Source organism: Leuresthes tenuis, unplaced genomic scaffold, assembly GCF_036924035.1.
Source record: "Leuresthes tenuis unplaced genomic scaffold, fLeuTen1.0.hap1 SCAF_20, whole genome shotgun sequence".
NCBI classification, from domain to species: domain Eukaryota; kingdom Metazoa; phylum Chordata; class Actinopteri; order Atheriniformes; family Atherinopsidae; genus Leuresthes; species Leuresthes tenuis.
In genome coordinates, this window is record NW_027325374.1 from 4,157,438 (window position 1) to 4,182,797 (window position 25,360).

Here is a 25,360-nt window from a genome sequence, read left to right on the forward strand (position 1 = left end):
GAAACCTCCATCAGAACCAGAACCAGAACCAGGAGGGGCTGTTTGATTAGAACAGAAGGTAGCAATTAGCCTGGCTCTGTCAGTAAAAGTATTCCTTAACCAGCACCCGTGAAACTATTTATTTTGATGTTATATGCTAAGTTAAAAGTACTCACTGTCCTTTGAGAGTCCAGTGGACCTGTGCACCACTAACGGTCATTTTACTCTTTGGTTTTTGTACAAAATCAACCAATAAGATGCTTTAGGGATGCTTTTGGGGAGACTTTCATACTAGGGGACACTGTTGAAACTATTCCACAAAAAGTATTACTGTTTTTGTCCCTAGTTCACCTTCTAATTACATTTAATCAGCTTGAACTGTTGATGTGTTCAATGCAACTGTCTTTTCAGAAAAGGTCTGTACACTTTGTAACTCTTCAGCAGGTCAGCTTTTTTCAGCAAATAAAAATTCTTCTACAAAGAAGAGCTGTGCTGCCCAGACAGTTTTCTCAGAAAGTCTCAGGCTGAAACTGGTCAATTCTTTGGCAGGAACAACCATTAAATATTAACCAGAGCATGCTCCTTTCACTCAGCAGCCCCACAGAGGGACACTGGCTTTCATCACAGCCACAAACTTTAAAGGAGACATGGAGGGTCAAGGGCCAGAAAGTGATGCAGACAGCACACGGGTAGCGTAATGCTTTAAATGTAGTACATTGTTCACATGACATATCAATGGAGCTTTGGATATATGATACTGAGCAGGATTGCAAAGGTCACTGTCACTGAGACAGACTCTGTCCTTATGAGATTACAAACCTACTCTTTGACCTGAACTGAATTGTAAGTCACCTAAAGTTAGTGCACGAATGATTAGAAGGGAAGAAAAGTATATATTTATTGATAATTATTGTGAGAATTATAATAATTATTATAATTCTGAGTAATTATTATTATGCAACAGTGATCTGAAACCGATGATACTTGACACAGAGTGCATTATAACACCTCTGTGTGACTGTCTTTCAATAAGTGATTGTGACACAATACGAGGTGCACAGCCAACATGAACCGGATAACAGAGAAAATCAAATTAAATTAAATTTCAGCTTTTTAGATAACTTAAAAATGAACAGATATGCACTTATGTTCTTGTTCTAAAGGCATACCCACAAACCAAAAGAATTACATAAAAGCACATTAAAAATAAAACATTTTAAATACTAAACATCCTTTTATATATATATATATATATATTCTCATATGTGTCTCATATGTTTCGAGGCAGCAGGTGGTTTAATTTTGCAGAAACAGGTCTGTAATAATGCTCCAGAATGAAAGTGTGAGCTGAGTTAACCAAAGCCTTATAGACCGTGTATATATCTGACCCCAACAAATGATGGGGTGTTCAATATCTCCAAGTAACCTTTCTGAAATGCTAAACAACATCAATAATTTAGCTAAACATAGTCAATCTGACCCATCCTCTGTAAATAAGGCAAAAACCTGATGTAGAATTTCTTCTTAGACTTGACATTAAGGAGGTCAAGAGTGTTCAGTTTCCAGTTAAACATACATGGATTGTTAGTAGTACAATAACTTGCATGTCTTATAAACCAATATTTCATTCAGAAAAGAACACAGAAAACATATTTAATGTTGAAAGTGAGACATTTTACTGTTTTGTGAAAAATATCGGCTCATCTTCAATTTGATTGGCTGCCACACTTTTCAAAAAGGATGGAACAGGGGCAACAAAAGGAGGGAAAAGTCAGCAGTACTAAAAAGAAAGAGCTGGAGGAACATGTTGTATCTAATTATGTTAATTGATAACAGCTGGGTATAAACAGAGCACCTTAGAGAGGAAGAGTCTCTCAGATGTAAAGCTGGGCAGAGGTTCAGCAAGCTGCAGAAAACGGTCTATAGATTATAGAGTGATATCGGAATAGTGTTCCTTATTGTAAAATTGGGAAGAGTTTGAATATCCCATCATCTATTGTACATACTTTTCTCTGCATACAAGGGACACAGCTGAAAATCAACATTGGATGCCAGAGATCTTTGGTCCCAGAGGAAGTTTCTGTCCTGGAAATCACTTCATGGGCTCAGGAACTCTTCCAGAAATCATTGTTCACAGTTCACTGTGCCCTGTCATCCATTTTAATATATATAACGGTGGAGCACACAGAGGCAAAGATATGCAGCAAGTAAATGGCGGATCTGATGCTTGTACTGAAGTGTAATGAGCAACATTCAGAGGTACAGGGAAAAATTTAAGTCAAGAATCAAGTATATTTTTATGTTTCTCGCCCATGCTGCTTATATATTTCAATCAAACCACTTGAAAATTTATTTGTAATGGAACCAAAAACTGTGTTAGTGTTTGCTTGTTGTACAACGCTGGGATGACGGCATTATCACCCCTCCAGACTTTTGCACTCGTTTGCAAAAATACCTCAATAAACAAAGATATGGCTGCAACTACGTCATAGCAGGCAGGATTTTCCCAACGTCCATGTATTTTGAATATAAAACATACAGTTTAAATAAGCGCATAGCACAACAGTGAGGTGGGGGTGGAGGTTAATGTCAATCTTTGCTGATGTTATAACTGTTTGTGAGGTAAATTGTTAACCTAATGTGGTTGCTGTTTGTTTAAGAGCTCATTTAACAGATAAGCAAGAATCCTCTCCAAGAGCTGCCTGGTCAGCTTTTTTCCAAGGAGCCAGGGATAGTGTTTAATGGGCTGATGACACCCCAGAGCCAATATGCAGACACACACCATGTGCCTTTTGTACTTTATCTTGACGAGGGTAACTGTTTCCCACTCACAGTGCAGGAAAGGTGTGTTGGTGGTTGGCAAAGAGACCCTGGGATTATAACCACGAGTTTAGGTATGCAACCTGTTAGCATTACATCTTCTGTTAACACTGGGGCAAGGAGTTTGTTATGTCATCCCTACAAATTGCTGCTGTCAGGTGTCCCCAGATACGCAGATCTGCACCTCTAACTTTGGCTGTGCCTGTAGATTTTGTCGAGACACATGTACATATTTGTATCTTTACTGGAGTTTTAGATGCTCAGATTCAAATGTTCATCCATTATGCCTTTCCATCAATTCCATCAGGTACTAAATTAATGTTGCAGCACATGCTGGGTCTAAAAGAACTCTCACCAGCCATAAGTGCGTGGAAAAACTTATTTTTTCATAACAATGTACTAACTCTGCTTTCTGCTCAGGGAAAGTCAGCTGAAAAAAACCCACTTCCTTTATTAAAGTTATGTGTTACAAAGAGAAACAACGTTTTCATGAATTTACCCTGTAAAAAAAGAAAAAGAAAAACCCTAGATGACTGTTAATTATGGTGGTAATAATTTAGCATTGTTAGCTAGCATTTGAAGTCCTACAGCTAAGCTAGCCAAACTAACATTAGCTTAGTTTGCTAACAGGCTGTAATAGCTTATTTCAAGAAAGATATTTGGTCTAATGTAATTAATAGGTGATTGTTGTAAAGAAACATTTTCTTAAATTTGACAGTTAAGAATGCTTCACTGATATTCTCCAAACATCTTCACATTGTTAATACTAGAAATAGTAATACAAACTGTGAGACTGTACAGGTGAGAAGGAAATGTGAGACACTTTAGACATCCTCCTTTAGACCACCTTATCTCCTTTTTATCTCTTCTAGTCGTATCCGGTTCTTATCTCAAGAAGTTACATCCATATCATGCTACTCTATATGTGGAGGCTGTTTTGCACGTGGGGATGGGAGGTCAGCAGGAAAAGACATTATAACTGTGTCAGGTACATTGAGTAATTGTTTACATCAGTTTATGACGGTCAACTCAAAGTAGTTGTTTTTCTCAGTAAGGTTTTGCAGATGTTATGTTCCAGTTATTGTGAAAATGCTGGAATAGAGCTTTTTAAAACAAAAACTAGGTCATTGTGTAAAGGCTCTCCAGATCTGTTTATCGAAACTCCCCATCAGCACTTAACCTTCCCCATTTTACTAATCCCTTTAAATGTATTTATATTTTCACTGTACTATTTGTGCCACATTTCATGACGTACATATTTGAACCATATAGCTCTTAAAAAGCAGGTTCTCTGTTGCGTCACTTCTTTTTTTAACACTCCTTTCAGAAGTGAGGAAACCAGTTTTTTGTGGTTATGAAAATGAAATGTTTTCACATTCCTGATTGTTGGGAAACTGCTGTCACATGTTGACCACAACAGGTGACAGGTCTGTTCTCCAGGTAGGTCAAGATCATTCTGCGTTAATGCTTCTGAATAATTACTCGATATCCAGCTTTTCCCACTACACTATAAATCTGCCTGGTTTTAGATACTAATGCAGCCTGATGACCTAAAAACTATTAGATTCAGCCATATATAACTCTGTTTCTTAAAACTTTTCCACCACTACATTTACTTGAGAAATGTTCTTAAATCATGTGATCAGATCATGTTTCTAACATTCAATGCAGACCTATAACAAACATGCGTGCAACTGAGGGCCTTAACAATAAAATGCAGGGTTTGTCTCCAGCGTTTGATGTAAAAGTACAAAAAAAAAGTAGGTATGAGCTGCAGCCAACTCACCAGGAGAAGCTGGATCGTCATTATTGCTGCTTTTTTACTACATACCTCATCATTTATGCTGAACCATCTAATGTAACAAAACAAAACGAAAAAAAATTTCTTATCAAAATGGATTTTTATTCAATAGAATCAATGCCCCAACACAATAGATGTTTGACTTATGCATTTTCACTGAAAACCCATTAAGCCCATGGACCTAAAACGTATTTGTCACGACTACATGGTGTAATGTATAACATTCAGAGCAAGAGTAAGAGCTTTTGTGTTGCGCTTCCATAAATCACCATCGTCTAGATGCAGTAGAGGTTAAATATAAGACAAAATAACGAGCCACAAAGCACAGAGACTTTAAGAGCTACAAATGAAGAAATATCACAAGGGTCTGAGGACAAAATGTTTAATTAAAATTAAAAAATACACAGCGCTTTATGTTTTCTACAGTCTAACTCCCCGTTTTCTGAGAGAATATTTGTTTTTGAAGGGTTTAAAACAAGGAAAAATATCTTACAATTAAAACAAAAACGTGAATGTGTCCATCTATGAAACTACGTGCTCATTCTGGGCTGAGTTGATTGCATTGATGAGGGTGAAAGTCTAGTTGGAGTCCTGCAGACGTGGGCTGGGCTGCTGTAGCTTAATAGGCATGGCAGGGAGACGAGTTGTGGAGGCTGAAATGGCTGAATGAGCATCAGTACAACGCATCGGAATTACTGCTTCGTGGCCTCTTGATCTTCTCGATGTTCTTCAGGATCATGTCATGTAACGTTACCTTGAGAAGAAAACAGAATTCATTTAGATGGAGGCAGGCATTTAACAAACGTGTACGGATGGTGATAAAAGTTAAAGGCCACAACATACGTATTGATTTCTGAGCTCCGACACTATGATCTTCAGACTGATGTACTCCTTCTCGTCAATCTCTGTTACTGTGCGCCGATAGTCCTCCTGATTTAGGGGGGAAAGTTTCACAGTCAAAACTAATCAAACTGATTTGTGGTCAGTACAGATCATGCATACAGGACTATAAATGCCCTCGTTTCCCCCCCCCTCCTGCAATCTGACCTGCAGTGTAATGACGAGATTTTAGCAAATATCTACGAGAGCTGCATGCCGCGCTAATACTACAAGTCCCAGAATGCTCTGCTGGTGCGTTAGCACACTCATTAGCGACCTTATGCTACCAGCCGAAAGGTGGAAAACAGGAGCTTTGCAGATAGGTGGGAAGCAGAATATCTGTTCACAAAAGCCTGTGAAAAAAGGTCACCATTGAAATTTAACTCAGAAGGCTGCAAACAGAGAAATAGGCGTCAGATGTGTCTTTTATTTGACATTTGATTTCACGTGTTTACAGTATTATGTTTTGCTTGTTCCAGATTCGATGTTTAAGGAAAACTTAAGTTTGTTTCCATGTGAAAAGGTTCAAAGTCTAAGTGTTTAATTTTGGTCCGCTGTGCATTTGAGTTGGACACCCCTGCAGTAAATGGTCAAACTACGCCACCTGCTGACATAAACTGCTATCTGCATTGTCTTTTGCTAAAAAGGTTTAAAATGCGGGAGTATTTTAGTAAGTTTAGGCTCCGTTTAATCAGGAAACATACATATTGTAGCCTATGTAGGCTCATCTGCTGCTTACAAGACAAAATATACATTTTCAACTTATTAATTTAAAACAGAAATAAGGTGGAGAAGTTGTAATTAATGTCAGCGCAGCCCATGGTTTATGTAGTCAACACTCGTCCTGCTCCGTGGTGCACCCCCCAGATGTCACAGTTTACTGAGTTTAAAGCCAGAACATCAAAATGTTTCATAATAATTCTTCCATAATAATACTTATTTCAAAAGATTCTCTAGAATTTAACATCCACTGCATTCTGTTCTCTCTGTACTTCTCCACTTACCACATGTGGATATTTTGCTATTTTAGAAACCAGCTTTGCTCTTGTGATGTAGTATCTAGAAGCAAAAAGAAAGTCGTTATGGCTCCAACTGAAACAACTCAGAAAAAGACCGTTTCTGCGTTACGAACTAATGCAAACCTTGATATCTGGTCCAGGTAGGACGCTGCCTCCCCTTCAACTGTTCTGAGTTCAGCTACCGTCTCCTCCTGGATCGACACGCCGAAGTTGTTTCCATCCTCTATCCTGGGGATGAGGAGCTGCACCCACATTTTAACCTGCAGAGTAAAGGTGCAACGCGTGAGATGTCCAACTAAAAAGAAGGCTGATCTTTTTTTGGGATATTTAAGGAGAGCCACTGCTGCCAAAGCCCCAAACAAACAGCTGGTGCTGGTCAAAAAGCCATCACAGACTCAACTTACTGTGTTACATTTCTCTATGAGCGTCCTGATCTCTGGCTTGACCTTTTCAATTAGATCAACGAGGTTTCCGTTGCTCTTCATCATCCCACCTGGCATGACGAAGACCTTGGTGCCGGTCACTGGAAGAAGGGAGAGAAGCAGAGGAGTGAAAAAGAAGATGCGGTTCAGTCCGATAAGCTTTGGGCCGTCTGAACATCACTTACCCACATCCTCCCCACCGCCATCCTCAAGCTTCCTCTTTTTGGCATTTTGCTGTGAAACAGACGCAAACCGGATTTAAGTGCAATTTTTCCATTTGTGCTCCACATGCAGCAGTCAAAGTGAGTACTGCGGGGGTTAAAGTCAGCAACTCACCCCTTCTAGTCCGTCGTGGAGGTTTGGGAGCAAGATGGGGTCCGGTACTGTCAGGTTGATCTCTGAGTGTATCTCCTTCAGCTCACTGATGTTTATGCTTGGATCCTGACCAACAAAAATCAGGCTCATATTGTGATGTATGACATGTATCCCCACAAAAGGAAGCATTTTGTCCTTTACTGCACCAAAGATAAACATCATACTGAGTCACACGTGCACCTCTGCACAACCTGCAACATGTCTTGGACCAGCATAAGCGTTTAGCACAAGTTTCTCTGTAAAATCTGTTGGCTCAGCAGGAGCTTCTCAGCAGAAACACTAAACTTTAAGGCCACAGTACTCGAGTGTCAGCCCAGTCTGAATTGTCCTTGTTGTGCATCATGTGAAATGAGGAAGCCACTGACCTTGAGAAAGTGATCAAGTTCCAGTAACTTCTTTGGGAAAAAATTTGCGACTAGATCCTCTGCCTGTAAGAGAAGCAAACTTAGACGAGTTCTACTAACACCAAACAGCCGAGTGTGAAACTGGGCTCAGAATGAATTCGTCAGAAGTGAATCGACACTTACTTCTGCTGTGATACGTTCCCTGAAAGCATCAACCTGCAAACACACAAGACAAATGCCATTAAACATCCGGCAGCAGGTAGAAGATTTTCAGTGTTTGGGAAGGACTCAGTGGTTTAATCGGACTGAAACGGGAAGTAAAAGGAAAAGTCAAAGCATATATATATATATATATACATATATATATCATATATCATATCATATATCATATCATATCATATATATATATATATATATATATATATATATATATATATGAGGCTCAAAAGGAAACCAAAGACAGCGGAGGGTGAAGCAGCTGAAAGTGTAAAACTCTTAGTTGGACAAACAATCGCAGGACAGAGTGGATGATGATGAGCCTTGAACGCTGGAATGTCACATTGTTGGTTTGTTGCCAAGCTGGGTCAAATAAACAGTCAAATCAAATGTCATTTGAGGAGGAAAGATTAAATAAAAAGATTTGAGCATTTAAAGCATGACCTGCACGGGTAAAATTAGCCATTTTTCATCTATGCGGTCCTCAAGATGAGATAAAACGAGGTAGGTATAAAACCAAAGTTACCAAATTTCAGGATGTTTCATTTCAATTCAAATAATCAAGATAAAAATATGACAGTCTTCTTCTTCTAAAAAAAAAAAGAAGAAGTTCCCGTGGTTCTATTTGGCCCAGGTTAGGGATAAGTTGCCCCATAAGGGGGTAAATTGATCATCTATTTGAATCCAAATCAAACTAATGAGAAATTAAAACGACAAATGGCCTCTTTTAAAAACTAATTAAATCATCTATTTTGGTTTTACAAATGGTTCTTTTGATGATAATTATATTTTAACATAAAACCTTACAGAAATAAAGTTTAATCTTCCAAACTAATAACAATTTTAGTCAAATAAGTCCAAAACTAGTCAAAAACTGCTGTCCAAATGAAAATTTGGCACACTACAGCCTGCAAAACCGGACCTTTTCTCACTTTTGGGAGCTTGCAGACCAGCTGAAATAAGTGTTCAGCACTCCATCGGGGTGGCAGTGAAACCTGAAGTAATGTAGCAGCTTTAAACAGTTTCTAAAGGAAGATTGGGGCTTATCACGCATTCCATGCGTTGCTTCGTTTTACAGTCTGACAGAAGTGATGGGTGCTCCCAAAATGAATGCTCACGTGACCGTAAAAAGTGCATGGTTACCAAGATAGAGAGGGTGGGTCGACCTACCCACTCTCCCTGATCCCGATGCATTATAAAACGCCTCTTCACAGCATGCTTTTGTAACTTCTGAGCAGAAAATAACCCAAATCCCTGCAGAGCACGATGTTGACCCCGATATTAATCATGAGGGATATCAGGAAATTTAGAACACCAGCTCAATAAATAATGTCAAAGTAAGTTACTCCAGTGGGACACACGCTGCGTTTTCACTTTAGGATTCTGATGTTTACTGAAAGTATGTTAGCAGAGTAGATGAAGCTCTGAAACTTAACCTGCAGACAGGTGTGCGGTTCCAAATGAACATCTGTTTAAAAAGGAAGTGGTTTCTTTCTTCTTGGCTTTTAGCTGTATAACCCTGTGCACAGTATTAAAGAAAATGTTCCACTAAAGACGACCGTCTCCATCTCCTAGACTATTTTGCCACCTGGAACTGAAGACATCAGAACTTTTCAATTATATAAATTCAGTATTCAATCTTTGAATAATAGGTTTAACTTGTTCGGTCATGTATTCAATCACAAACTAAACTTTGTGAAGAAGCTCTCTAACCCAGGAGAACATAAAGGATTTCATATTAGTGTGGACGAGAAGGGAATCCTAATATCTACCTATAATAAGACAGTAATAAAGTTAAAGTAAAGTAGTATAACATTGTAGATATCTTTTTTAGTAAATTTCCCCAATATCGAAAATAAGGGAGCTGGGAAGGGAACTCCAAGAGTAAAAAGTGGCCACATTCCAGCCCAGAGTCGGTATAAAAGTTGTCACATTAAATCAATTGACGCCGGTTAGCTAACTTGGTGGCTAAGGCCTTCATTGATGCATGCGGTCCTCCATCAAATAACTCTTATTTGTAAAAAACAGTGATGTAACGTACCTAGCACCTTGCTCGCACTGAAGGTTGACGTAAACGTAAACCAGCACCCGTAGACAGGTTTGATAAGTGTATTGAAGCGAGCGTGAGCAAGCCGGTTAGCTGCCGCCAGCTGCCATCATGCTGGCCTCATAAGAGCTCCCACATCATGCTACAAAATGCGGCTAACATGCTAGCAAACAAACGGCTACAATAACATGTCTTAAGACCTTAACCGCATATTTGGAAGAACAAATCTCACCTTGGTTTTAATTTCATTGTCCACTTTGAGGAGTGAAGACATCTTCCGTGATCAAATATGCGAAGAGCGATTGTCCCAACAGCATTAAATTCTCCTGTAAACGTGTGGCTTCTTACTCTTCAGCCACACTTGTGAACTTAGTGATGACGACGACAATACGCGACAGACGCGTTGCGGTGACTGCGCCTGCGCGAAACGTCACCGTATTTTTTTTCTCGACACAGCCGACGATGTAAACAAGAAAAGACAATCGAGGGCAACGGGGATCAAGCAGGCCGGCGTCACCGCAAATGTTAGCCTTTAAGTACTTATAGACGGTTGTCATGGGGCTCCCCGTTACTATTAAAGTGAATTTCCGGGGAAATGTGAAGAGGTTTCTGGCTCAGGATTTGGACAAATTGGAGTGGGAGTCCGTGGAAGCCTGGGTAAGCTGTTAGCATAGCATGTTGGTTAAAAGCTGGCGCAGTTTGGTGAAAAGCAGGCCCAGACATGGCCTAGACACGTAAACAGAAGATCACCTGAAGGACAGTCGGTACTGTTGCGACAAGATGCGTACATGAGTAGTCATTTTTGTGTCCGCTGATGCGTCACATGATATTCACGGGAAGGAAAGTGTGCTTTGACGTTACTGTTTTTGTACACATTCTTCCTCTCAGCTGTTGGTGTATCCCTCTGCCTGCCGTTACTGATGTGTTGTAATACGCGTGAGTGGAAAAACTCTTGATTTGATAAGAGACCGCTTCCTGTAAGTGTGACCTTTGCGTTTCAGATCAAAGCATCATTCGGGATCAACCACTTTCAAGTGAAATACTTCGATGAAGATAACGAAGAGGTAAGGCAAAAGTATTTAGTCTTCACCTGAGCCAAACCACGCATGCTATACTGTAAATATGCTATTTTAATGATAAAAAGCCTGTACTGGAAATACCACTTTTTTTTAATAGTTATTTTGGATGAATAGTAAACGGACATATTTTTGTTTTAGTTTGACTTCTACAAATTAGGAGCAGTTATGACCACTCATAACTAACATAGTTTCAGCTGTATTTATATGGTCTTTTGTACTGTGTTTTCTCTGTAAACATCTTCATTTGTAAAGGAACTTGATGTCCAATTAGTACATTAATTTAATACTTGGAAAAACTTAAAGAGGTTTAAATAAATAGAAACTTCTGGAGATATTTGGTGTTTATGAGAAGGAGAGATGTGTTTAATTGATCCTTTTTCTTCCTTTTTACTTTTTATTTCAGATTTGCATAAACAGTCAAGGTGAGAAGATAATTTATTTGGCTCACATTTGTTCAGTTTGTAAAATAAATGCAGTACAGTGCAGGTCTTGACCCCCCCCCCCCCCCCCCCCCCCCCCTCTCTCTCTCGTCACTTGTTATTTTCCTTCCAAGCAGCCAGATTTTCTTTTAATCTTTTAAAGTGGCCATGATCTGTAGTTCTCCAGGCTTTCTGGAGGTATTTTAGTTCTTTCGATTGGCTTTTTCATTTAACTAATTTTCAGCCAGTCCCTGTATCTGACTCTTTTCAGAGGAATTTTTTTTCTTTGTTTATAAAGCGACTTAACTCTGACCTATGAATCATTCAGGCAGAAAAAAGGCTCCTAACTCAAGGGATGAACCAGTGTTGTGTCGACACAGAACAGACAACTTAGCAAAGAAGCCATTTTAAATTGGATCTTTAGGCACTTAGTTACCAGCAGCCTGTCACAAAGGCACATCATTTGTTCCCATTTCTTTAGTTGCATCTATGAAAAACAGCAAAGATAACACAGTTTGACAGACAGAAAATAGGATTTCTGCAGCAACAAGGTGATTCCCAAAGAGCTATTAGCTGAAAACTTGGCATATCTCAGCATGGTGTGCAGTGTGTCCTTAAAACATTTGAGGAAACTGGACAAGTGGAGGACAAAAGAAGAAGTGTCAGGCCTAAAAAACTGTCTACAGCAGATGAACAGGATCTGAAAGTGATGTCCTTAAGAAAGAGGAAAAAATCCAGCTGTGACCTGACAGGACCTGAGAGATGCATCTGGACCTTCAGCTGATCCATCTACTGTTGGCCCAAGCCTCATCAGAAATGGTCTCCATGGAAGGGTGGCTGTCAAGAAGCCGTTCTTAAGGAAGGGAAACAGGGAGAAAAGGCTGAGCTGTGCCAAATGACACAAGAAGTGGACTGAAAATCAGTGGCAACAGGTCTTATGGAGGGATGAATCCTCCCCAGAGCCCGGACCTCAACATTATTGAAGCAGTGTGGGATCATCTTACTTGTTAGAATTGTACAAACTCAGTTTTTGCCTTTATATACCGTATTTCCATTTATATTTGCACGTTTCAGTAAATCCTGCCGCCTGTTCCTGCCAGTATATAATGAGGGGGGGACTCAAGACTTTTGCAAAGTACTGCATTTCACTCAATACAAACTGAGGATTTTCTTACATGAGTGATTCCAATTTTGTTTGATCTTCTCCCTTTTTTCTCTAGATGAGTACGAAGAAGCCATCAAGGTAAAGTGGCACTGCTGGATTTCTTGTTGAGCAATAGGCTGAGTGACATTTAGTGACACACATACACATACAAATATGCCCTTGTTCCAGTGTAGCAGCATTCTTATAGCTGCACAATAACGAATTTAAACAATATATTGTTATACTCTGTCTCCTAGGAGATTGTGTTCCCATTTGTTTTGTGTGCTCTCACCTGTGATTTGTGTCGTGCTACTTTTCCACACAGAGTGCAGAGAAGCAAGGGAACCAGTTGCACATGAACGTATACAAGATGAAAGGGCAGGCCTGTGGAGGCCCGCTGAAGACGGAGGTGAAGGAGCTGAAAGGAGACCTACGACCAGCTCCTCCTTACCCATCAAGAGTCAAAACAGTGGACAAAGGCACTCAGGTCACTCCAGAGCGAGAAGCCGTAAGAAAAAGAAAAAAAAAAGTTCACTTTTATAGTTTACTGATGTGCAAAGTTATTGAAATAATTTCCATTAGTTTTTGCCTCAATTAACCCACTTTTGTAGGGTAAACAGTCACTTTGTACCAGTTTATTTTGCTTCATCTCTGTCTGATAATGTCTCTTAACTAATGCTAGTGTGATGCATTTCCACACAGGTAGCAGTAAAAGACAACAAGGGGAACAAACCTGAAGATGAACCGCCTCCGATGTGGTTCAGATCGTACATGGAGAAGGTTAGATTTGACATAAAAACATGCATGTGAATGAAATATTTGAAACTCGTGCTTGCATACATTAAACTATATGTTTTAATCCTAGTTTAAAGATGAAGTTGTGAAGGAGGTGGTGGAAAGGATGTGCAACGACTTCTCTGGTCAGTGTTGTACCCACAAATCCTCCGACGGGCTTCAAGAGGCCAGTGGGGCCAGTGGAGGTCCTGTGGGACCCAGACCTGGCCCCTCCACCTCGAATGGATCGCTTGGCTACACCCCAAACTGCAGCAGCTGCAACAAACTCACCTCCGAAGGAGCCTACAAATGCAGGTAGGGCATTCAGACAATGCATCCTGAGAAAAAGGCACAAGCCTAATACCCTGAGCGGATATTCCTCACGGTGTTCAGGCCTATTGATGCCTTCATGGTTTTGTAATTGGGCGTTTTCTTGGTTGCTTGTGTTCTTTATGCAGCTTTCTTGCTGCTCATGTCGATGTTTTTGGGTTTTTCCCTGGCAGCGTGTGCCCTTCCTGCATCTTGTGTGAGATGTGCAGACACAGCCACGACCCGAGCCACAGCCTCGTGAGAACCAAGACGCCGCTCTCCATCCCCGAGCACGGCATGTCGGGAGAGTTGAGGTAAACCTCCAGAACTCAGGATCACTCCATCTACCTCCTGAGAAGATTAAACATTTTTGCTTAAAACAGAGGCATTGTGTAATATTCTAGCAGCTAGATCACTGTAATTTATGAATTGTGAGGGGGGAGTGTGTTTTGTTTTTGGAAAATAAACTTTTGATAGTCAACAAATAGGTATTCCTGATGACATTTCAAACCAGGTTCCCAAGGCGAGGAGACAGGACTGTGCGCAAGGCCGAGCGACAGCGCCTCAAAGCTGAAAGAAGGCAGCTAAGAGCCGAAGTGAAGGAAATCAAGAAGAAACTGAGACTGGAGAAGAGAGGGCTGCAGTGGAGTGGACCCTCTACCTCAGGCAGAGCCAACCTGACTAACATGGCCTCGGCGTCCACCCAGGTCCCAGCCCTGCCCCCTCCTGCTGCTTCAGAAACAGCCTCAGGTCCAGCCACAGTCCATGGTCCCATCCCAGCCCCGGTCCCTGATCCCCAGGCCTCCAGTCCAGAGTAAGCGCCACCTCGGAAGGGCGTCCGACAGTGCTGGGTCCCTCAAACCCAGCATGGATGCAAAAAGTCTTTTTTCCAAGAAAAGAAATCAAAATATGCCATCTTTGTAATCTAATCTGTATGAGTGTATCGCTGGCTGTTCTAGGGTGGTGGCATATGTTGGAACTACCTCAATGTGAAAACTGCTGCTGCTGCTTCGTAGATTTTCTAAGAAAAATGCTTTTGAGCTGACAAAAAATCTGGGGTCCTGCTTTTTTGATTCATAGAGAACAAAAGAGATGCGTATTTTAAGAAACCGGGGCTTTTTTCAACAATGCTCTGTACACTTGAAACTAGGGGTCCTGGGGTCTCGCATACGTCCTTGGTGCCCACTATGGCTGCCTTGTTTCTGGATGAAAATCTGCCTGACGGCACCCGTCTGGAACCTGGTACCAAGTTCATCAAATACTGGAAGATGAGGAACTCGGGCACTATCAGCTGGACCTCAGAGACTAAGGTACCCCTCCCACTCGTCGAAAGGCCAGGGTCCACACTCTGTCTGCCCCTGCTTCTCTTCCACTTTGAGTCCCCTCTCAACTCATTGCTTCTTCTTATCCACTAACACCAGCTAAGATTTCTCACTCAGCCTTACACCACTGATGCCCTTTTCGTGGCAGATTTTCCTGATTTAATTCAGTTAAACCCGTATTTTGCTTTACTTTTTAAAGTCTTTGTCGTTGGATGAGTGTGGCCTTCACTGGAGCGTGTGGATTTTTTTTAAGTTGCGTGACTCTGGTTGCATGTTCTTGTCTTTGTGCCTTTTCGCATGTGTATTCCTATTTTGTGTTTTGTGTATGTGTGTACGTGCACCCAGCTAGTGTTCATGTGGGGAAACCTCGGCTTGGCGTCAGAGGAGAGGAGGGAGGTGCCGGTGCCCCTGCTGCTGCCTGGACAAGTGGGCGTGGTCAGTGTGGCGTTTGTTGCTCCTGTGATGGAGGGGACGTACACCTCCCACTGGCGGCTGGCACACTGTGGGTGTCAGTTTGGCCCGCGTGTCTGGTGCAGCATCGTGGTCGACCCCGGCGACAGCCGCAGCGCTCCTGGGCACCAAAGCAAGCGACTGGCAAGTCTGCGATCCAGTGACACCCTCTACAGCTGAAACAGTTTACATCTACAGAACTGTGCAAACGTCTTGGTCCAGCCCTCACTTCTTTAGATTTAGCTTCCAATCAATCTCAGTCTTCATCAATAGTTCTCCAGGCTCTGTGAAAGTTTTTCTGAGTTTTTCTTTGGACATTGGCTGCTTTTTTACTCTTTTTCAGTCCAGTCCCTGTACCTGACTATTTTCAGGAGGAATGTGTGTTTTTCTTTTGTTTTTTAAGCCACTTATATAAAAAAAAAAAACAAAGATAACACAGTTTGACAGGCAGAAAATAGGATTTCTGCAGCAACAAGGTGATTCCCAAAGAGCTATTAGCTGAAAACTTGGCATATCTCAGCATGGTGTGCAGTGTGTCCTAAAAACATTTGAGGAAACTGGACAAGTGGAGGACAAAAGAAGAAGTGTCAGGCCTAAAAAACTATCTACAGCAGATGAACAGGATCTAAAAGTGATGTCCTTAAGAAAGAGGAAAAAATCCAGCTGTGACCTGACAGGACCTGAGAGATGCATCTGGACCTTCAGCTGATCCATCTACTGTTGGCCCAAGCCTCATCAGAAATGGTCTCCATGGAAGGGTGGCTGTCAAGAAGCCATTCTTAAGGAAGGGAAACAGGGAGAAAAGGCTGAGCTGTGCCAAATGACACAAGAAGTGGACTGAAAATCAGTGGCAACAGGTCTTATGGAGGGATGAATCCTCCCCAGAGCCCGGACCTCAACATTATTGAAGCAGTGTGGGATCATCTGACAGAGAACGGAACAAAAGGCAGCCCACATCCAAAGAAGAGCTTTGGGATGTCCTTCAAGAAGCCTGGAGAACTATTCCTGAAGACTCCTTAAAGAAATGACAGAAAGCTCGTCTCAGAGGGTTGCATTAAAGAAAAAAAAAAAAAAACTGTATTTTTGTCTACTTTTATACATGTTTCAGTAAATAACTGCAGATATTAAATACATGAGGAAATGAGGGTGGCTTAAGACCTTTGCACAGCACTGTAGGTCATCAAGTTAACTGGTGGATCATGATTAAATTTCTTCTATCAATTATTTAATTAGGCCTGTTTACAACATAAGTTTTGCTGCTTTTGATGATTCAGTGAGACAGTCAAGGATTGACACATTTATCTTTTGTAACAAGACTAAATTATTTGCAACTAAAAGTTCATGATTGATATATCAGTGTGAGACTGAAGGTCCATCTTCCAGGGTCAGAATGGAAAAAAGGAAACTGGTGTTTGTGACTGTGTTACGAATCATGGGACATTGTTCTTCTGGAAAAAGTGAATTCATTTAAACCTCATCCTTTTGTTTGTTTCCTGCTGCAGTGAATGTACACAGGAGTCTTTGTTGGGATGTTTTAGCTCAGACAACAAACAGAAAATTATGAGTCTGTATGTATAAAACGGTGTAAAATAAGCATCTTCTGCAAAAGTATTTGGCCGATTAGGTATTTTACTCATTTAATTGTTAGAAATGTCTAAAAGTGAATGTTTGAATGAAGACTGAAGTGATACTAATGACACAATTCCTGTTTGTGCTTCAGAAGGAGGAGGTGAAGCCAGTGGAGAAGGAGGTAAAATCCAAGGACCATGGTTTTGCCTTCACTGTAGACCTCCCCCAAGAAGACTACTACTTTCCTTCAGTCGACCTGCTGACTGCACAGGTGCACACATTGAAAAAGCACTGACATGCAACACGAAGGAATATATATTATAAAGGAACATTCTGACCAAAAGAGAACCTGTTGTGGATATTTATTGTGAGGTGACAGAGACACAAAGGTCGAAATGAGTCACAAAACATTACAAACCAGCCCCAAAAATACTGGGGGCTCTCAAAACGACCACAGGGGTAAAACATCTGCCCTGTTTCTTATTTTGGTCCATGTTCACTGCGATGAAAAGAGATTTTCAGCTGAGGCGGGATAAAAAAGAGAGCAAATCTGATAAAACTGATAAAGATGATGCAGTGCAGTTGGATTAGGAGTTCGGCTTTAACAGTTCCTCATCTTATCTTTTTTTAGGATCTACTTTCATTTGAGTTGCTGGATATAAATATTGTGCAAGAACTGGAGAAGGTTCCAAACAACACTCCTGTGGGTGAGTCGCAGTCGATGCTTTGACTTGAGCTGTTTGCTGCATTTAAATCAAAAATGCATGAAGTGTTTTGCTTTGCTCTTCCTTATGTCCAGATTTGACGCCCTGCATCTCCCCCCTTCCTCACGATGCCCCAGTGTCGGACAAATCCGTCGCATCACAGATGAAAGAAGACGCAGAGGCTTCTGGAGTCATAAAACTCTTTGGTGAGAGCAGTCGATTCTCGGGGTGCAACAGTGCAGGTAACGGTCCGTACCTCGGTTTTTGGGCCACGGTTCAGTTTCAGTAGAATTCTCTCTTTATTTTGCCAGTATCACTGGTGTAATGAATAATATGACACTTTTTTTTCAAGTTAACAGTCACTAAACACAACTTTCAAATGGTAAAATTTAAATTCTGACTCCGAGCTCAGAAATTCCGACATTCTTGTACAACTTGAACGCACCGTTAGTGCAGCACACAAACGCCGCCCTGTCACTGCACGCTGCAATGTAAATTAGTCTAACTAACGGAGCATTACTCCGCTGTTAGACTCTGTGAGCCCAGCCGTCCAGACCAGAGACCAGCCCCCACCCGACGGCCATCGCTGAGCGGGCCAGTTCGGGAAGCTGCCCTGGTGCTCCCGATGGCTTATCCACCACTGCTCTGAACTCCTACTGCTGGCCATACCTCTTTGTTTTCTTTCTTCTGCTTCCATGTGCGAGCTGCACTTTGAACCCACCTGCAGTTACAACAGTGTGACTGACAGGGGGCGCGTGAGTGGAGGCACAACAGTGATTGGACATTAACTCGCGGGGGGGGGCAGGCACACAGTGGTCTGTAAAGCATCGGCACAAAATGAACTGCACATTTTACCTAGTACCGTTGCATCCCTCGTGGATTCATGGAGTATCGTTCCCTTCACAATCAGAAGACAGCCGAGGCACAGATTATGAGCAGCAGCTATGAAGCTAAATCTGTTCTAACTTCGAATGTTTGTCAAATTCCATGAAGGCGTTAAACTGAGGCAGCAGAAGGAGGCGTTGGACCCTGTAACACAGGAGGAGGAGAGAGATGAGGAGATCAGTGGAGCTCAGTTCCTCTGTGAGACGGTCATCCGCTCCCTGACGTTGGAGGAAGCCCCCGAACACAGGCCTCTGCGCAGGGCCCAGCACAGCAGCCACAAACCGCAGGGTGAGGCGCCTCGCCTGGCTGTCAGCGCTGGAGTCCCAAACTGTTGCTTAACTGACATCACACATCTTTTTATTTTCCCCTCAAACATGTCCAGTTGTTTCCCGGGGTCCAAACATCTGCTCTGAGAGAGCAGTCGAGGCTGAGAAGACGGAGAAGTCACACAACGGAAATGACCAGAGCGGCGTTGAGAGTTCACCTCTGCCCGCCCCCACAGGCCTAAACCAGGTCACCCAGGAGCAGGGGATGAGACCAGGTTAGAGAACGTCCAGGAACCGCTTCACTCATTTCGTATCCCATTCTTTCTCTGATTTAGTTCCTCGTTTTTCATTTTGTGTTGAAATGTCTTCATTTTGTTGCTCTTCGCTTGCAAGTTCTTCTGCTGGAACCAGAGAAGGAAAACCAGCAGATCAGATCACATGAGGACAATGAGGACAAAGAGGTTTTTCATGCCCTGCAAACCATGAGAGATCATCAGGATGAGAGAGAGGAGGGTGGAACCAGAGGAGAAGATTGGGATGAGGTGAGTCTTCAACCTCACTGTGCTCAGAAACAAGCCAGATGCATTCATGGCAGTAGTTAGTTTGAAAGTTTATCTGCCTGAAACCTCCTCGTTGATGTCAGATTTCACAGGTTTTAACAGATTGATGCAGCCTACGGGTACTCCTAGCAACATAAAGCCTTATTGTAGCAAACCTGCAACATGCTAAGCTGTGATTGGTCAGCGCTTGCCAGGTCTTAATTGAAATCTAATTGACCTGAAGGGTGACACATTCTGCCAGATGAAACATGACCTCCCAGACTCACTTCTTTTTAAAAGCCATAAAAGTCCTGACTGTCCTGTACACGATTTTCTGATTTATTCATCTCCTCTTCCTGTGTCTCAGGTCAGCAGCCAGACGTCATCCATCTCTTCCTGCGACGATTACATCATCGTCCTCCCGGACTGCTTTGACACCAGCCGGCCTCTGGGAGAGTCCATGTACAGCTCCGCCATGTCACAGCCTGACGCCGTGGAAGCGGTGACCTCGGCCGATCCAGAAGAAGAGCAGGAGAAAGAGCAGGACTGTGACTTCGAGCCGTGCAGGGAGGCACCGCTCAGAGAGACGCAGGAGGAGACGCAGGAGGAGGCGCAGGAGGAGGCGCAGGCGACGGCTGCCGAGGAGGCGCTGGGAAACGCCTGGCCTCAACCCATCCACACCAGTGTGAACCAGATGCTGTGCGCCTCCCAGACACTGGATGCTGTGACGCTCACCCCTGAAGTGGTGCCCCCGCCTGTCTCACCTCCACTGCTGCTGTCCCCTCCGGCCCTCTACTCGCCCAGGTTAGACCGGGGTCAACAAAGAGATTCATAGCTTTTAAATTTCCCCTTTTCTTTTTTGAAAAATCCATCCATACCAATACAGCGTGCCATGGTTTCACTCTTGGTTGTAACTTGTGCTTCAGGTCTGAGGCACTGTATCTGGCTGAGGATCCCAGTCCTCCCGCCTGTGAAGCATATGAGCCACACCAACCACGGGTCCACCTAAATGGTGAGTTTTAAAATCAGTGAGAGAAAATCTGCAGTCTGTGCTCTGCACGTACGACTCAGAGGAAACATGTTGGGAGATTTCACTTCAGTGCTGCACCACAGTCAGAGGCTCTGTGCTGGTTCGTGCCAACAAGGTGGCAGAGCAAACACATTTAGCCTGTTGCAGGAAACAGGAAGTAAGAGGCCAAGCAGGCGTGCAGGAGTTGCTGCTTCAGCAAAAAGCCCCTTTTCCCCTGTTCTGACTTTTGTTTTTGTGGTGTTATTTCCCTTTTTTCATCTGCTCTGCAGTGTCATCTGGCCTGTCGAGATCAGCAGGCTCAGCATCCAGTGCCTTCGAGACGTACACTCCCAGACCGAGCAACGCGCTGCAGCCAAGGTGCAACACGGCAGAGTAAAACTGGATCTGTTTCACTGAAGTGAAGCACACACTTTTAGGGCTGCTTGGAGATTTCGTTACTCTAATCAGTGAGTGCGACTGTGGTTTTTTCCAGGGGACAAGGAGGCATCACGGAGGGGCTTGTCAAAGGGGCCCTTTCTGTGGCCGCATCTGCTTATAAGGCTCTCTTCACTGGACCAAACTGTTCCATACAGGTACATGTTAAAGTTACAGTGACATAACATAAAGGCAACTTAACTGATGCTAATAATAAATGGAAGCACTTCTCAGAGAAAAGCAAGTGCAGCCAAACATCTCCATCTCCATTTTTGTGATAAATATCATGTATTTACACAAGCATTTGGCAATAAATGAATGGTTAAAGTGCCTATAATCACTATTTTTATGGATCATTACATCTCAAATGGGAATTTGGTTCCCCAGAATTTTGTAACTCTGTACTTCTCAGATCATTGACTTACTTTCCAGACAGCAGTCACTGGTTTTTATGTAAAATAAAATCCACTGTGTCCATCACCCAACGTAGTGAAGCGTTTAGCAGCTAAAAAAATCAGATGTTCCCTCAGAGGTGGCCACATACAAGCTTCAGATGAAGCTAACGCTGCGTTGCCTTCAGGTTTAACAAGTTGTACAAAAAATCCATTTTTCAGAGATCAACAGTTGGCCCTCAGCTGGAAAAATAAAACCTGATCGTTCGGGGGCCTTTCGGAACTATTACATGCATCATCTGGCTGTTATTATTTGTGCTAATAGTGATACTTTTGGCATTAGTTCAATCTATCTGGAGAAAAACAGCTGGAGAAAAGTTTTTCACTGTTTTCCAGTATTTGAGCCCCTACTTTTGGTATTGTATTACGACACCAAGCTTTATTTCTGGTATGGACCGTGCAACATGAACTCACTCAGTGTGACTATCTGATGCAGTGAAGTGTCGATGAAACGATGAAACTTTTTATATTTGAGTTTAATATTATTAAAAATGAGCTCTTGTAGTGTTTTGCTCTGAGTAGCTTTTAGCTTTAGCTTCTGATTCTCCCCACAGAGCGCTTGTCTACTGTAAAACACGACTGTAAGCACGTTTACACACATATTTATGTTATAAATAAGCACACACACACACAGAGGACCATGTGGTTGGAGGTTGAGTCACTTCTGCATATCGACGCTCAGCTGCACTCAGATGGGCTTAGGTGCTCTGTTTTTGCTTCTTTTTGTAGTAGAAGCTGCTCTCTCACACATTTTTCTGTTTCCATTACCAGACAGCTAAACATTTCAGACACATTGATCAAAAATTAGCCCACTGAGGCCCTGTAAACACTACTAAACAAACTTTTACCTCGTGTTTTTAGTCAGAAACTGGAGATTATTAAAAACTAAACTCCGGTGGCTCTGCTCTAATTTTTTTAAATCGCAGCATCTTCTGACAAACTCGCCACTCGTGTAACGTCTGTGGAGTGAATTCAGCTGCACTTAGATGGACGGGGATGTCCCAGTAGAGTGTCTCCAACGTTTCCTCACACGGTCCAAAGGGTCGTGACGTCATACCTCTGTCAGTAACTTGTTTGTTGGGTCATTGAACAGTGCTGGAGTTAAGTAGCACAGTTGATCTGTGGTTTGATTTAACTCTGCATGGAGCCGTGCTGATTGGCTACTTCCGGGTACCACACGCATCCCCACATTTTAGTTTGAAGTCAAAGAAAGCACAGCCTCCTAATAAGCACCACGAATCTGAAACTAACGGTGGCATAAAGTGGAAGAGAAAGATGATAAATTGTGCATGAAAAGGGCATTCATGACCATGAATTGCCACCAAAAATGTGATGATTACGACGGCCCTAAACGCTTTCCAACTCGCTCGTGTTCATCTTACACAACAGCCAGGTGAACAGGATGCTCCAGAGTCTACAAGGAAGTGTGCACAATTTGTAAAAATAGTTTTATTTCGGTTCAGCTTCTACTTTTTCCTTTGTGAAGAATTGAAAACAGCAGGTTGCAGAAATTGGGGAACTTCTGTGTGTAGTAACAGTACCAAGTTTTACGCCCTCTTTCTTTTTTTACCTTCACCTTTATCTTACCCAAATGTTCTCCCTGTTCCCACTTCCTTCCGCTAACGGTCATCCCTGTTTTATGGCTCTTCCAGCGAGGCATCGACCCAGCCACCAGACAGGACCCTTCCATGATGGCCATGCTGCTGGAGATGGGCTTCAAAGACCAGCGGCTCAACCAGCAGCTGCTGAGGAAGCACGGCTACAGTCTGCTGCACACCGTCAACGAGCTGGTGCAGATGGCCGAGGACGGCCAGGGTGAAGCTGTCGATGCGCTGCACTGAGGAGGGGAAGCTGGGGGACGGCGACTTTAACAGCCGTCAATTTTCAGAAGAAGAAGAAGAGATTGATTCAGCTTTTAAACTTAATGTCAAGAGAATGATCAGAGTATTTGAGGCTGATTTTTCAAAGTGTGGATGGCTAATTGGAATCAACACTACAACTCTTATAAAAAAAAAAGTTGAACAAGAATTAAATAGTAGCGTTAATTTTATAAAAATAAGTACAGATAAATGACCATTAATGGAAAAGCTGTCTCTTGCCTTTGCCTTTAGTTTAGCATCATTCTTCTGTTGGGATTAACCTTATAATATACACATACCTGTAAATTATACTGGATGGTGGTTGACCTCTACCTTGCCTTGTTTACTTCGGCCATAGAGCTTTATGTGTTGGTCAAAAGGAGCAGGAGCTGTAGTATTGACAGGACAAAAGTGTATTTCAGCTCTTCATCTCTGTGTTTGTATGGCTGTCGTAGCTGCTTCCTCAGTGCTGAAAAATAATTGTGTTCTTGACAGGTCTCTGCTAGATTCTAGAGCAGCTTGAATGTCTTAAAAAGAAAGAAAAGCCAGCTCTCATGTACAGTGATGCAGTTCAATCTCCTTTGATGTTCTGGGTTTTAAGGGCGAGAGTGCAGTAATAAGATATTTAAGAGTTTTCTTGATTATTGTAGTGAAATCTGCCTAACAATGCAATCTATTTCTGTATCAGAGTACTGTTATTTTAGACGTTGACATGTGGAATGTATACCAAACTGTCAGAACGGATCACTGTTCAGACTCGGACGTTTTCTACAGCTTTTTAGGAGACACCTGCATGACGGGTAGAGGCTTTAGAGATGAGTCGTGTTGTGATCTTAGCACAGTCCCAGTGAAAAATGTCCCCTTGGCGTCATCTTTTACCACCTCCGCTTGCCTGCATTTTAACATGTCCTCATCAAACCACCACGCTAACCCAGCAACTGTCATTTAGCACCAGTTTAAAGCTGAGATGTCTCTAAAACATTCCCCAAACTCACCTTGGAACCAAGTATATTTCATTTGATTGCCTTTACAAGAGATGATAATCAGTTTACTGAAACATACATGACCTATTAATTGACATTGTGTTGTGTTTGGATTTAAGTTAATGTGCACCTTTGTGTGTGTGGTTGAGGTTTGGAACCATTCTTTTCTTACATTTATGACTGCTGATGTTTTAAAGAAACACACTCTAGTGGGTAATTCTGAATATATCTACATTGCTTGTCAACTTATTCTTCTGCCATGGAGTGTATACTTTACCCTTCTGTCAACCCGCCAATAAACTATTTGCACATCTCCCTTTCATGTCTCCACCCTTCTGTTAATGATAAATCTCTAAATGTAGGTCAGTCACACTGCACATGATGTCGCTTATACATTCTGTACAAGGTTAAATATGCAATGCCTAAATCATTATGGCCAGTGTACTGATTAGCCCACTTTTTGGTCTAAACAAGTTGTTTTATGGCTGGATTTCTGAGTGGGCAGAAGTCCTGTCTGTATTTAGTTTCATAGTTTATGTTTATGCCATATTAAAGTATGTCATTTTAAGAGCGCAAATAGTCATTTTTTTTCTCTTTCTCTCTGGTGCAAAGTGTAAAAGGTTTGCATAGGAAAAGTTAGGTAAGAACAGATATTACCTTTGTGTTATAAGTAAAATCTGAAGCTACACAGAAACACCTTAGCTTAGCTCAAACAATGAAAGATAAATGATGAAATCTACCTGAAAGCACCATTTAAGGCTCATATTAAATATATTTTCTTTTAAACAGGTGCTATGGCTGGATTCAAGCACAAAAACAAATTGGTTTCTTGTTAAAATTCAAAATAATATTTTTTTATGTTTCAAGTGCAGCCTGTTAGCTTAGAGTAGTAAAAAGATTGTTAGCAGGGGGAGAAACAACTATCCAGATCCGACCAAAGTTAACTAAATGCACATAATAGCGTCTGTAACACTTTAAAGATTAACTTGTTATATGTTGGTATTTGATTTATACAAAAGTTAAGGTTTAAAAAAGAAAAACAAAAGAAATGACTATTGGTTTGACAAAAGACAAATTTATGTGTAACTTAAGATTGCAAAAACAAAACTAAAGGCTAAATCAAAGATCAGAATTTGTAATTTGTTAATTACTTATCTATTAAATTAAGTGATTACATTTCTTTTTTTAAAGACACCTAGCTAAGCACAAACTGGAAACAGCTAACCAGGTCAACCAAATTATACACTAATATTTTAAAAA

The 25,360-nt window shown here is 41.9% G+C and overlaps 2 protein-coding genes across 5 annotated transcripts; one reads left to right on the forward strand and one right to left on the reverse strand.

Annotated features, from left to right (window-relative positions):
* Positions 1–4,966: 4,966 nt before the first annotated feature.
* Positions 4,967–10,263, reverse strand: psme3 (proteasome activator subunit 3). Its single transcript, XM_072373606.1, has 10 exons — positions 10,135–10,263; positions 7,823–7,855; positions 7,661–7,723; positions 7,257–7,361; positions 7,106–7,154; positions 6,903–7,021; positions 6,622–6,758; positions 6,484–6,538; positions 5,444–5,530; positions 4,967–5,354 (listed from the first exon to the last, which is right to left on the reverse strand). Exons 1-10 carry the CDS (start codon positions 10,174–10,176, stop codon positions 5,274–5,276), a joined length of 771 nt encoding a protein of 256 aa, XP_072229707.1. The 5' UTR covers positions 10,177–10,263; the 3' UTR covers positions 4,967–5,273.
* Positions 10,264–10,354: 91 nt separating this feature from the next.
* nbr1a (NBR1 autophagy cargo receptor a) lies at positions 10,355–24,415 on the forward strand. Of its 4 annotated transcripts, none has more exons than XM_072374004.1 (22): positions 10,355–10,559; positions 10,904–10,966; positions 11,385–11,403; positions 12,621–12,643; positions 12,870–13,052; positions 13,247–13,324; positions 13,410–13,633; positions 13,822–13,941; positions 14,142–14,441; positions 14,778–14,937; positions 15,295–15,543; positions 17,120–17,239; positions 17,600–17,675; positions 17,768–17,878; positions 18,666–18,845; positions 18,940–19,098; positions 19,217–19,365; positions 19,730–20,166; positions 20,289–20,374; positions 20,662–20,749; positions 20,865–20,964; positions 22,911–24,415. In XM_072374004.1, exons 1-22 carry the CDS (start codon positions 10,458–10,460, stop codon positions 23,097–23,099), a joined length of 3,216 nt encoding a protein of 1,071 aa, XP_072230105.1. In that variant the 5' UTR covers positions 10,355–10,457; the 3' UTR covers positions 23,100–24,415. The 4 variants fall into 4 exon arrangements, with proteins under 4 accessions (XP_072230105.1, XP_072230106.1, XP_072230107.1 ...); XM_072374005.1 differs by having other exon boundaries at positions 12,870–13,031; XM_072374006.1 differs by lacking the exon at positions 15,295–15,543.
* The last annotated feature ends 945 nt before the right edge of the window (positions 24,416–25,360 follow it).

What these genes read in the sequence shown, in the direction of transcription:
- psme3 (XM_072373606.1), bottom strand. Translation starts at nt 10,176, where the DNA reads ATGTCTTCACTCCTCAAAGTGGACAATGAAATTAAAACCAAG. An exon ending in TGGCGGTGGGGAGGATGTGG is followed by an intron (nt 7,022 to 7,105) that starts GTAAGTGATGTT and finishes CCCTTCTTCCAG; the next exon opens with TGACCGGCACCAAGGTCTTC. An exon ending in TACCTGGACCAGATATCAAG is followed by an intron (nt 6,539 to 6,621) that starts GTTTGCATTAGT and finishes TTTTGCTTCTAG; the next exon opens with ATACTACATCACAAGAGCAA.
- nbr1a (XM_072374004.1), top strand. Translation starts at nt 10,458, where the DNA reads ATGGGGCTCCCCGTTACTATTAAAGTGAATTTCCGGGGAAATGTGAAG. An exon ending in TCACTCCAGAGCGAGAAGCC is followed by an intron (nt 13,053 to 13,246) that starts GTAAGAAAAAGA and finishes ATTTCCACACAG; the next exon opens with GTAGCAGTAAAAGACAACAA. An exon ending in GGCACCAAAGCAAGCGACTG is followed by an intron (nt 15,544 to 17,119) that starts GCAAGTCTGCGA and finishes TTTGTGCTTCAG; the next exon opens with AAGGAGGAGGTGAAGCCAGT.